We start from the raw sequence: 13128 nt of genomic DNA, 5'->3' as shown, positions 1-13128 counted from the left end.
ATTCTGAAAGACAAATAGATGACTGCATTTTTCTCAGATTTTATTTTGTTAAGAATATCACGCAATTGCATTGAATTGTATCTAGCGCCCACCCATTGTTTATTTCCATTATTCTGTCCTGTTGTTTCATTCTCCTTTACTCTAATGGGATTTACAACCATCAAAATGAGATTTTGTTTAATTAGTTTTATTGAGCAATGTCGTAAGCGATATACACGTATTTCCTAATCTAAACACCAAATTCCCAAGAGAATAATACAAGTTATAAAAAAATACTACTACCACTAATGCCACAAAACAAAAACAAACAACTGATAAACAGTATAAAAATAAACCAGAATGAAGGAAAAATAGTCATCAGTTACTTCCAAAGCTGCACATTGTTGCCACACCTGGAAAGAAATAGAAATACATTTTATTGTAGTGCACATTGGCACAGTAAAAATGGTGTGTTAAGGGGGGTGGCCATTTTTTTACCCTTTTTTCTTTATTCAATGAGTTATCGTTATGATTCATATACCAGACGTAAAGGACACCCTACGCATAAGATTTAGCCCAAAAAAGCAATCTTATCACCTTTCCATTATTTACCAATGAATGCAAGTTAAGTTGTTTTAGTATATGAAGAGTCATTGTTTACTTGAATCCTTCTGCACTATGCAGAAACAACTAGTTTCTTAGATGTCTTTGCTTCATCACAGGAAGGTGATGAAATAAAGTATTTGCTGTTGAGCTCAAAATCATGCCAAAATTCTAATGCCGTACACATGTATTGCCCAGCCTTTGAGCCTATCACACTTGTGATGCATGAGTCCGTCACCTGGACTCTATGGGCTAAAGTCACCCCTGGTGGCAGGCTCAGGCCAATCACCTCATGCACATGGAGAAGGTAGAATCATCTTATGCTGTGTGTCAGAATTTTGTTGTTGTTTTGTGGGTGTGATTGTCTTTCTTCACATTCCTGTCATACTAAGGAGAAAAGCATCAATGTCTTATGCCTGACAGTGTCCAAGTAAGTTGTCTTGCGCCTGCCACCAGCAGTCACATCATGTTCTGTTTCTTCCAATCACCTCATGCACATGGAGAAGGTAGAATCATCTTATGCTGTGTGTCAGAATTTTGTTGTTGTTTTGTGGGTGTGATTGTCTTTCTTCACATTCCTGTCATACTAAGGAGAAAAGCATCAATGTCTTATGCCTGACAGTGTCCAAGTAAGTTGTCTCACCAGCAGTCAAATCATGTTCTGTTTCTTCCAATCACCTCATGCACATGGAGAAGGTAGAATCATCTTATGCTGTGTGTCAGAATTTTGTTGTTGTTTTGTGGGTGTGATTGTCTTTCTTCACATTCCTGTCATACTAAGGAGAAAAGCATCAATGTCTTATGCCTGACAGTGTCCAAGTAAGTTGTCTTGCGCCTGCCACCAGCAGTCACATCATGTTCTGTTTCTTCCATGCCATGAAGGTCACCTCTCCACCGCTACCACCCAAGAGGCCGGTCTTCACGTCGGTCCTGGACTCGGTCAAGGTCTCGCTCCCCGTCAAGGTCTGTCTCCAGAGGTCGCCTGGGTGGTGGTGGCACTCGGTCGCCACGCTCGCCCATCCGGCACCGCTGGAGTCGGTCACCTCAACCCCGCGGCCACAGCTCCTACCACTCCCAGCGGTCACCCTCATTCAATAGAGAACGCTCCCCGTCTAACCACTCCCTTTCTCTAAGCAGGTAATTTCAGATCTTTATTGCTTTCATTTCATCACAATAAGTGTATTTTATGGTGTGGTATAACCCTTTCTTTTACTAAATGTACTATACTACAGAGCTACATGACAGTTAGTGTTTTGGCTTTCTGAATTATGCAATCTTTCTCTCAGTCCATCATCTACTGAAGTTCTTAGCATTACCACTATTTTTTTATGCCCATCATCTTCCATTTTTCATTCCTTGTGGGTGACAGTATGCCAGGAGAATGCATTGTCTAAAGGGAGCTAAAGCCCCTATTGTGAACCTTGTGTTTTTCTGTCACTGGAATTGACTATAGTATCTAATTGCCTGACAGTTTCTAAGTGTTGTGGTGTTGATCCCACAGGAGCCCAAGCCCCAGCCAGCGTATCAAGTCTCCCCTGCAGGTGCGGCCATTGTCGTCACTGCCGCCACGCTCGCCCGCGAGGTATGTACCTCTTCTTTGCATCATCTATAGAAGTGTCGCAAATATCCCTGACAAAATAAATTTCAATTCTCAAGTAGTGAATCACAAAACAGTCGGCTAAGAATGATTAAGTAAGTCTGGTTTTTTAATTATTTTTGGCTCAGTACCCCCTAAATTGAGCTCCACCTCTGCCAGTCTGAAATTACTATAGTCTTTTCTTTGAAGTTCTGGACAGCTCTTGGACTGAAAAAAATGTGTGGCAGAGGCGTGTACTGGGTGGAGATATCAAACAGCAAAATTATTCATATCCTTCATCACATTGTTTAAAGAAATGTACCTCATATTCTCCTTATTCATGTGAGTCACTGCCTTTGTACATGCATGAAGGCAACATTACCACAGAAACCCCTTTAAATACTTCCTGAGTAATCAGTGATAAGAATATAGCGTTTGTTTGAATATTATTATTTCCAACCTGTCTACCTAATGTGACCCCTTGGTTGTGTTAGTGAAAACTTGGTGTTCAATTTGACAACACTCAAGTTCAGCTGGCTTTGCATAGAGAATCATCTAACAGTGGTTGCTTGAACCCTTGCACCTACAAGTCATGAATCTGTGAACAGCTCACAGACCACCACCAGATAAAATGATGGTTCACTGTACTGCTTCATTGAATGGTCAGGGTCATCAGCACCATCTAAGAGGTCACTGTCACCAAACTGTTATACTTTCATCTTCAAAAAGGGCAGCAATCTCTGAGTCAGAGACTTTTCTCATCATCATCATTTCATCGATGCCTGCTCCCACCAGGGGATGGACACGGCAGAAGAGTTTCCAACTTTCTCTATCCAGACACTTCCTCCTTGCCTGCTCAAAGTTTCTCAAAGATCTTTCACCCCTCTCTCTAATGTACTCTTGCACCCTATCTCTCCATTTCACTGGAGGTTGTCCTCTAGCATTCCCTCCCTCTGTCTCACTCACATACACCCTTCTGGTCATCTTACTCTCCTCCATTCACTCCATGTGGCCAAACCACTTTAAAGTCTGTCGCTTCACTTCTTCCACCACTCCACACTTCTTCCCTTCACCCCTGTGACACATTCCAAAATGCTCGTACACACTTTCATTACTCATTCCATGCATTATATTCACACCACAAGCACTCCTCAAATAACTCATTTCCACTGCCTGCACTCTAGACCTCTGACTCATTCCAGGCCCATGTTTCACTTGCATATGTGAGGGTTGGTACTATTATTGTATTTCTCAAATCCCACTTTACCTCCATGCTCACACTTCTGCCATTCATGATTTGTCCCAAAGACCCTACCACCCTTCTTCCTTGCAATTCTCTTATCTCTCCCTCCATACCACCATGCTTACACATAACTGATCCAAGGTACTTAAACTCATTGACCTCCTCCATTTCTTCACCATTCAAAATTATTTTTGCATTCTTTTTCACATTCAATTCCCACTCTATATAGGCATACGAAATCTACGACCTCACTTCTACTTCGCTCACAAACCATCACTACTTTTGTTGACATTTACTTTCAGCTTTCTCCTTTTACAGACACTATCAAAAACACTGACCAAATTTTGTAAGTCACTTTCATTTTCTCCAATGAGCACTGTGTCATCAGCAAACAGTATTGAATTCAGTACCCACTTCCTTCCCTCAGCGAAGTCTTACTCCAACTTCCCCAACTTTGCCCTTCATTTCTCTAATGACACCATCCATATAAATATTGAACAACCATGGTGACATGACACATCCCTGTCTTAAGCCCACTTTTATCTCAAAATGTTCACTTGTTTTTCCACTAATTTTGACACATGCAGATGCATCCTCATAGAAAGACTTTATTGCACTAAGCAGTTTTCCTCCCACACCATAAATCTTTAAAACATCCCACAATGCAATCCAATCGACTCTGTCATAAGCTTTTTCCAAATCCATGAAGGCAGCATTTAGTTTCTTTCCTTTTGCTATTATTTTTCTACTACCATCCTGGAGGAAAATATCTGATCCACACATCCCCTTCCCTTCCTGGAGCCTCCTTCTTCTTCACTGATTTTCTCTTCCGTAAGTCTTTGCACCCTCTCTATTATGACTTTTCCATATACCTTGCCGGGTATACTCAGAGACTTATACCTCTTTAGCTCCCACATTCCCCTCTCCTGCCCTTCCCCTTGTAAACTGGGACAATGATGGCTTTCGTCCAGTCTGCTGCCCCCCCCCATGCTGCTTCACATATCTTGACCATCCATTTAACAACTACATCTCCACACTTCAACATTTCTGCTGTGATTCCATCAATTCCTGCTGCCTTTCCATTTTTTAATCTTTTCATTGCTTGATTTACTTCTTCATATGTCCCTTTCTTTATATACTCCTCCTCTACCTCTACTCAAAACTGCTGCTGTTACAGCTGCTGGACGTCCATCCTCAAAATTCATTAAGTTTTTTAAATATTCTCTCCATCTCTCCTTCACAGCTGCCCCGTCTTTCAACATCTTTCCATTCTCATCCATACTTGTGGAGATTTTTTCTGCATTTCTTTCATTTTTTACTTCTTTCCAATATGATTTCCTGTTCCCTTTATATTTTTCACTTAGTCTTTTTCCAAAGTCTTCATCAACTCTTTTCTTACTTTCTTTTATTGCTTGTTTTAATTTCATTTTGCATTCTCTATATTTTTATTTCCTTTCCCTTTTTACTTGCTCAGCCACATTTCTTTCTTGAGATTTCTTAAAAAGTTCCCTTTTCTCTTGGGGGGCTTCATGGTGCAGTGGTTAGCACACTCGGCTCACAACTGAGAGATCCCGGGTTTGATTCCCGGGCGGAGTGGAAAAATTTGGGCGGCTTTTCTGATACCCTACTCCCCTGTCCACCCAGCAGTGAATGGGTACCAGGTATTAATCGGGGGTTGTGTTCCGTCTCCTGGGATCTGTTCCCTTCTATAATTCCTTCCCCTCCTGTCTCTCTTCGGCATATGACCACAGATGTTGCACCGACTAAACGAAACTTTCCAAAACTTTTACCTTTTCTCTTTTACTATCCTCCTCATCTCTTCTGTCCACTATAAATTTCCTTTTCTTTTTCCATCTCTCACCACTTTCATCCCTACCACTTTCCTGTTGTAGTTACCATTACTTCTTTAAATGTTCCAAAAACTTTTTCAATATTTGTACTATCTTTTACACTTTCCCATTTTTCACTTAAGGCCTCTGCCATTTCACGTTCATTCTCATCTTTTATTTCTTTTTCCTGTAACTTTTCTATCTTCAGTATTTCCTTTTTTACTTTACCGTTCTTTTCAAACACCCACTTTTCTTTCAGCTTTAATTTTGCCAGCACTGCAAGATGGTCAGATCCATCAAACAGTCCTCTTACTACCTTCGCATCACAAATATCTTTTCTAAGCCTTCCATCTACTGCCACATAATCAATCAATCCTTTTTGCTCATAGTCTTCTCCCCTCCTCCATGTGTATCGGAGGATATTCTTGTGCTGAAAGAAGGTGTTTGCTAGGAATAGCCGCCTCTCAGCACAGACATCCACCAGGCACTCTCCATTTTCATTCTTCCCAGGTATTCCCCATTTTTCCACCACACATTCATCACTCACTTTAGCATTCATATCTCCCATCATAATAAGTTTCTTTCTTAAAGCTCTTCAGACATGCATTCACTTCCTCCCAAAAAGCTTCCCTTTCCCTCAGTCCTTTTTTACTTTTCACATTTACTGGTGCATAAATACACACCCATGCATACTTTACTAAACCTACTTTTCCTTTCACCCACACAATTCTTGATCCCTTCCAACCAACCATAATCAGTCACGCCATTCCGCACTCTTTCAGACATCACAATAGCACATCCTTCCTTACTCTTGCCTCTATACTTCTCATCTATCCCCGTCCAGGCACACCCTCCCACGTACCCCCTCTACCATCACTCACACCAGTTTTTCGAATATGTGTTTCACTCTCCCAACACATCCACTCTACCATTCACAAAATTTTCAGTCATTACTCTCCTCTTTTCCTCAACACCTACCCCATTCACATTAATAGTCACCAGTCTCAAGTGCCGTGGTGCACTTTTCTGAGTCACAGTGCGTCTCAAAGGGCACCAGGGATGTCCAGCGTTGTCATCTGAGGGGGAAATAAAAGCACCAATTATTATATAATCATTATTATTGACTCACCGTGGCTCGAGTTATGATTGCATTGATTTTATACGTATAAAAATAAAACAAGACAGCATTAGGCTTACAGGATTTCCCTTCAAAACTAGATAAATATATATGTGAAATATTGCATTCTTGAGTTTCCCAAATCTTCCATTACTCCTGCAGTAATGAATTAAGATACAAACAAAAGTTAATGTAACAATTGTTTAAGTGCAACCATAAATATGAGCTAAACTCTTCCCTAAGAGGTACGTACTTGTACATGGTAAACACTGCTTGGGTTAGTTTGGCAACTTTTTCAATAAATGCTAGACCAGAATTATTCCTTTAAGTTTGGCCATTTTGTTTTGATGTCTCGTACATCCACCCCTGCAGGCCCCATGTGGAGTATGGCGGCCCAAGGGAGTTTGACAGGTTTGCCCCATCCTCTCATCCGCCCGAGGAATACTCATCCTATCCTCCACCTGGGGCATCATGGGACCCACACTCGTGGTGAGCTATAGGCTATGACTCACAGTATTCACTATCTTGTTTGTGTGTGTCATTGTCCAAAGAAAGCTAAGATTTAGGTTTCTGCTGTTTGCCATGATCATAAAGCAGTATTGACCTTGGAACAGATGCCAAGATAAATGACCAAAAGTGATCTAATAACTTATAAATACAAGAAAACATTATGGAAATTTATTTGCTTTCTTTCTATTTGAAAAGCATGGACTGCATGGTTTGGTGGTTTGTTTGAAATGTTGATTGATGGAAGTGGTTTATTATACACTTGCTGTGAGAGACAGTTTGGACCCACAGCAATGGTTGCAAGTTGGATGAGTTCAGGTTGAGGAAGGAGATGATCAAGAAAAGGTTTACAAATAGGGTAGTGGTTGTAAGTCTTAAAATCTCCTGTCATCAAGATGGCTGCAAGCAAATATTATACAATACACCCAGATGCTTCCTTCCAGCAAAATTTTTCAAAAGTATCCAGACATTATTGTAGAAACCTGATATCTCTTCCGAAGTGCCATTTTCACAAATTTCAAGTATCAGAGCTCCTGTGTCCACCAAATTTTTGCTCTGTTTGTGAATCTGCTGTAGTTCTGGAGTTTGTGAAAATAAATAATTAGTATTATTTCTTTTTAGGTACAACCAGTCGTCACACAAGAACTTCCACGGGGACTTGAGCGATGGACAGGGGAGGGCCAATCGAGGGCAGCGCGGAAGGGAGAGGGGCGGCATGCGACAAGGCGACTTTGGGTACGACCAGCACAGTCAGGAGGGTCGGTACCCTTATGACAGGCCCCAGCCCCATGTTGAACCTCAGAGGGGGCTGATGGGAGCTGCCCCACACTGGGAGAGAGACTCATTTGACTATGACAAGGATAAACCATGGATGGATAGAGGTGCAAGGCTACCACTGGAGCCTGAACGGAGGTACTATGGTGAAATGCACAAACTTCCTTGGGAGTTTGACGATCCAAGGGGAAGGCGAGAGTGCTTGGATAACATCCGAAGACATGGTGAGCCATCAGGGCATAAGGGCCTCGAGGATGAATGGTCAAGGTATCCTAACGTGGAGCGGAAGAAATTTGAGGAGGAAGAGGCAAGGCGGAGAAACTTCCGATCACATGGGGACTTTGACAATCCTAACAGACCTGACACGGACCCCTTTGACGACTTCAAACGCTTCCCCCAGCAGCGAAAAGATGACGGGAGGAGAGATGAAGGTCTGAGAAAAGATTCCGAGTTACGCAGGAACCCAGAGCCCCATAGGAAAGATGTAGAAGCCAGGCTTGGGCGCCTTGAAGGAAAACGGGTGGATGAGTGGGACGTGAAGTCTAAAGCAAGTTCACGCCACAGGGAGCTCCAGGAAGAGTCCATTGCATACCATTGTAAGTCCCACGACTCCCCCAGCAAGAACTTCAACAAGTCGCCAATGAGGGACCGGAAGGACAAGGACCCAGAGAGGAAGGAAAAGGATGTGGAGAAGAGGGAGAAAGATGGAGACCGGAGGGAAAAGGAAGGAGATAGGAGGGAGAAGGATATGGACAGAAGAGAAAAAGAAGGAGAAAGAGATAAGGACAGTGACAAGAGGGAAAAGGATGTGGAGAGAAGAGAGAAAGATGCAGACAGACGAGACAAATTCAGCGACAGACGGGATAAAGAGTCTGACAGACGGGACAAAGATATGGAGAAGCGAGATAAGGAAATGGACAGGAGAGACAAAGATGGAAAAGAGAGGGACTTAGACAGAAAAGACATCCACAAAAGAGACAGAGAGGGTGGAGATGGTGGGAGAAAGGACTCTTACCGAAGAGAGAGAGATGCCAGCGATCGGAGAGACAAAGAAAGTGACAGGAAATCCCGGGATGTTGATAGAAGAGATCGGGACGGAGAGAAGAGAGATAGAGACCTGGATAGGAGGGATAGAGATTCACAGAAGAGAGACCATGAGAGGAAAGAAAAGGGTGATGGCGACAGATACACAAAAGACGATGCCAGGAAAGAGAGAGAGAGCCGGAGGGAAAGGGACGGGGAGAGAACCCGTACCTCCAGGTGGGAGAGATCAGATGCCAAGGCTGATAGAGAGAAGGAGATGGAGAAGATAAGAAGTGACAAGTCTAAAGATGGCATCCAAGGGAAGGAGAGCAGAGGAAAAAGCAATGAAAAGGAAGAGAAGCGCAAAACCCGGCAGAAAGAAGAGAGGCTAGATGGCCAGAGCCACAAGAGCAATAGCCGAGACACTAAAGAGGAGGATGGAAAGCTGGAAAAAAGGAAGCACGAACGCAAGAAGAAGAAGAAGGAGAAGCGAAGGGCATCTCAAGCCTCCACTGAACTTAGCCAAGCTGAACTCTCAGGAGATGAGGTGGAGGACAAGAAGAGAAGGAAGAAGAAGGAGAAGAAGAAGAAGCTTAGGGGTGATGCAAAGAAAGATTCCGAAGAGACAGCTAAACCTCCAGAAGAAGGAAACAGTCAGACAGATACGGACCCTGTTGATGCATCATTCACACAAGAGTTAGAACCTACAGAGCTTACCATGCAGAACCCTGGCACAACCTTGTCTGAACCCGAGGTGCCAGAGAGTAACACAACGCCAGAAAAGATGTTCCCACCTGTCCCTCTGCCCCAGCTGTCAAAATGGGAGAGAGATGAGGATGCTTCCCACAGCCCCAGCAGCAGCACGGTGGCAGAAAACACCGAGCCGGAGGAGGAGCGAAAGGTAACTGTGGACATCTTGAAGAGAGCCGAAAACGCCTTGTTCTCAGGACGAGGTTTGGTGTCTCGTAAGGTGTTCCTTGATACTCAGAAGCAGCGAGATGATGAACGGAGTCCCACGCCAGACTGGGACCGCTCAGAACTACGCGAGGCCAAGAGGAGAGGTCCGTCCATACAGATAACAATTTCCTCAAAAACAGAGTCTCAGATAGGACGGCCCCGAGCAGGGAGGATCGAAGTATCGAGTCCAGAGAGGCAAGATGAGCAGACAGGACGACCCCGAGCAGGGAGGGTTGAAGCAACTAGTCCAGAGAGGCAGGAAGAGAGAAAGTCAACATCTAGGCTGAAGTGTCTCCCTGATGAACCAATGCCTGAGAGAAACTCAAAAGAAGACAAGGAGGTTCCTAGTACTTCTGATTCTGACTTAACCAAAAGCCGAAAGAAGACTGAGAAGGAGGATGCATCACGCCCCGAACCTGGAAGAAATGAAAGCAGCGAACCACAACCAGTCATAGAAGAGGATTCAACTCCATCAGTTCTTGAGGATCTAACTAAGGCAGATACAGAACCAAATGAAAGCATTCAGCCTCATGTTTCTACAGAGCCTCCAGAAAGTGTGAACATGGATGGAGAGCCAAAGGGACTGAAGAGAGAACTATCAATGGAAGAATTTATGGAAACCAAGAGACTAAAGGGAAATGAAGAGGCAGCTGTGAATAGTGATGAGACCGTTGCAAGACCAGATGACCAAATTGTGAGTGGAGCAAATAATGAAAGTATCGGCAATGAAAGTGAGTCACTCATAACAGAACCAGACAATGACTTAAAAAGCTCTGCACCATTAACTTCTCCACCTCAACCTTCCATAGAAGATAATATAGAGTTGTCTGCAGCAGATACAATCAAGCCAGATGAAGGATCTGAAGGGAGGCAGAATGTTGTCGCCGGCATGCAAACTCCAGATGGTGAGGGGACAGATGACATGGAAGCATCTGACTTTGACCCACACAGTAATATCTCTAGAGAGGAAGAGGATGCAGAAGAGCAAGTGAAAGAGGAGGAGCAGAGGGCAGAAGGAGAGAAGGATGTGGAGACTGAAGGGACAGAAGAACAGGAAGTGAAGAAGAAATACTCCCCCATACGTGTTCCCTCGCCCGCACCAAGCAAAGCCTCCAAAGAGAAAGTGAAAGAGAAGGTACGAAAGCGCAAAAAGCGAAAGAAATCCCTCAGCATTAGCTCCAGTAACAGCAGCTCCAGTTCCTCCTCCAGCAGTAGCAGTAGCAGTAGCAGTGAAGATGAGGAGATTGCAAGGAAAAAGAGACGAAAGAAGAAGAAGAAGAAGCGAATGGTGAACAGTGACTCGAGTGATGCAGAACTGAAGAGCAAACACAAGAAGAGGAAAAAGGAGAAAGAGAAGAAAAAGAAGAAGAAGAAAGAGAAAAGAAAGAAAGCAGATAAACAAAAGTGAGGAAGGAGTACTAAGGCAGAGGTGAATGGTGAAGTGATGCCAAGCCAAGGAGCAAACACATCAAGAGGAAGGAAAGAGAAGAGGAAGAAGAAAAAGAGAAAAGTTGAATTAACAAAGATGACAACCCTCAAATGCCAAAGCATTGTTGTCTTCAATATTTTCATAATTAATTTTTATGTTGTAGATAAACATAATGATGTATATTTTTAAAGAGAAGGAGAAATTTTAAGTAACATTTATGAAACTGAGTTTGTTCTTCTGTATGATGTGGAATAGATTTGTCTGCTAAAAGACCAAATTTTTTTTTTTAGCCTTTACTTCTATTCTATTTATAGTTATAACATCATCAGGGATTGTACTCATTGACAAGTAACCAAAGGGCACACAAAGTACACTTCAAGATCCATTGTGAAGGTCAATAAAGTGAATGTGAATTTCATTAAACTGTGTGTAATGTTACTCCTGTGTGAATGGACATCAGCAGCAACAACTGCTACTACAGTAGAACCTCATTTATCCGTCATTCAAAAGAACGGCACGAATCTGGGGCCTGAATTTACAAAAATTCTTACTTTTTTTTTTATGTGCTGCCTGTAGTGCCTGTAGGCTTTCTTGAGGGGCCTCATGGTTGGCCCCAGCCCATTTGTGGCACAGGCTAATTTTATTTATAATGGCTGCTATGGTGTATGACTTGCTGGGCCCATGCTGCCCCCCGGTGCTCCTCTTGACCAAAGTCGAGAAGGATAGAATCCGTATGAGGGCAGTTTAGAAAGCAAAGAGTTGTGCCAGACTCTATCGAAAGCTTTAGATATGTCTAGCGCAGCTGAGAAAGTTTCACCAAAACGGCAAAGAGAGGATGACCAAGAGTCAGTTAAGAGAGCAAGAAGATTGCCAGTAGAACACCCCTTGCAGAACCCATACTGGCGATCAGATAGAAGGTCAGGAGTGGAAAGGTGCTTTTGAATCTTCAGGTTAAGGATTGATTTAAAGGCTTTAGATAGACAGGAAAGTAAAGCTATAGGGCGGTAGTTTGAGGGATTGGAACGGTCACCCTTCTTAGGCGTTCTTCCAGCAGTAAGGAAAGGTAGATGTTGATAGGCAGAGACGAAAGAGTTTGACCAGGCAGGGTGTCAGCACAGAAGCACAGTTTTTAAGGACAATAGGAGGCACTTCATCAGGTCCATAAGCCTTCTGAGAGATGAGGCCAGAGAGGGCATAGAAAACATCATTCTTAAGAATCTTAATAACAGCATAAAGGAGTCGGAGGGGGGATGAAAAGGAGGAATATGCCCAGAATTGTCCAGAGTGGAGTTTTTACAGAATGTTTGAGAGAAGAGTTAAGGAGAGGAGGGAAAGATGAAGAAGTGAAATTGGAGGAGATATTTTTGGCTAGGTGCCAGAAGTCTCTGGAAGAATTAGAAAAAGCAAAGTTTTGACATTTACTATGGATGAAAGAGCTTTTGGTAAGTCAAAGAATAGATTCGGCACGATTTCGGGCAGAAATATAAAGATCATGGTTAGCAGGAGCACAAAGGCTCTGTTACCTTTTGTGAGCTGCCTCTCTATATTTGACAACACAAGAACAGCGTGATTAAACCAAGGCTTTTTAGCATGAGGAGTAGAGAAAGTACGCGGAATGTGTGCCTCCATTTCAGAGACAATCACCTCTGTGATGCGCTGGGCACACACAGAGGGGTCTCTCTCCTGGAAGCAGTATATAATATTTCCATGGGAAATTGGTAAAGTATACATCCTCAGGTCGTCCCACCGAGCCAAAGCAAAATGCCACAAGCATCACCTCTTCGGTGGGTCCAGAGGCTGTACAGGAGCGATAGGACAGAATACAGAAATAAGGTTGTGATCAGAGGGGCCCAACGGAGAGAACAGTTTGACAGAGTAAGCAGAAGGGTTAGAGGTAAGAAAGAGGTCTAGTTTGTTGAGCCTGTCTCCAAGACGGTCGGGAATACGTGTAGGGTGCTGAACCAACTGGTCTAGATCATTGAGGAGAGCAAAGTAGTAGGCTTGTTCACCAGGCTGGTCAGTGAAAGAGGATGAAAGCCAAAGCTGGTGATGAACATTGAAATCTCCAAGGATGGAGATTTCAGCAAATGG

At 43.3% G+C, this 13128-nt stretch overlaps 1 protein-coding gene across 7 annotated transcripts in view; it reads left to right on the top strand.

Annotated features, from left to right (window-relative positions):
* The window catches only part of LOC126999226 (E3 ubiquitin-protein ligase RBBP6-like), a 115455-nt gene extending 103995 nt beyond the window's left edge, over positions 1–11460 (top strand). For 6 of the 7 annotated variants that reach the window (XM_050861562.1, XM_050861563.1, XM_050861564.1 and 3 more), the window contains 4 exons: positions 1465–1719; positions 2084–2164; positions 6720–6836; positions 7476–11460. In XM_050861562.1, coding sequence (XP_050717519.1) covers positions 1465–1719; positions 2084–2164; positions 6720–6836; positions 7476–11016 — 3994 coding nt within the window. In that variant the 3' untranslated portion in view covers positions 11017–11460. The remainder of the gene's footprint in view (positions 1–1464; positions 1720–2083; positions 2165–6719; positions 6837–7475) is intronic. The other variant, XM_050861565.1, reaches the window with a different exon arrangement.
* The last annotated feature ends 1668 nt before the right edge of the window (positions 11461–13128 follow it).

Source organism: Eriocheir sinensis, chromosome 16 (genome assembly GCF_024679095.1).
Source record: "Eriocheir sinensis breed Jianghai 21 chromosome 16, ASM2467909v1, whole genome shotgun sequence".
Lineage (NCBI taxonomy): Eukaryota > Metazoa > Arthropoda > Malacostraca > Decapoda > Varunidae > Eriocheir > Eriocheir sinensis.
The sequence above is the reverse complement of the archived record's forward strand: the minus strand, read 5'-3'. Positions and strand labels throughout refer to the sequence as shown.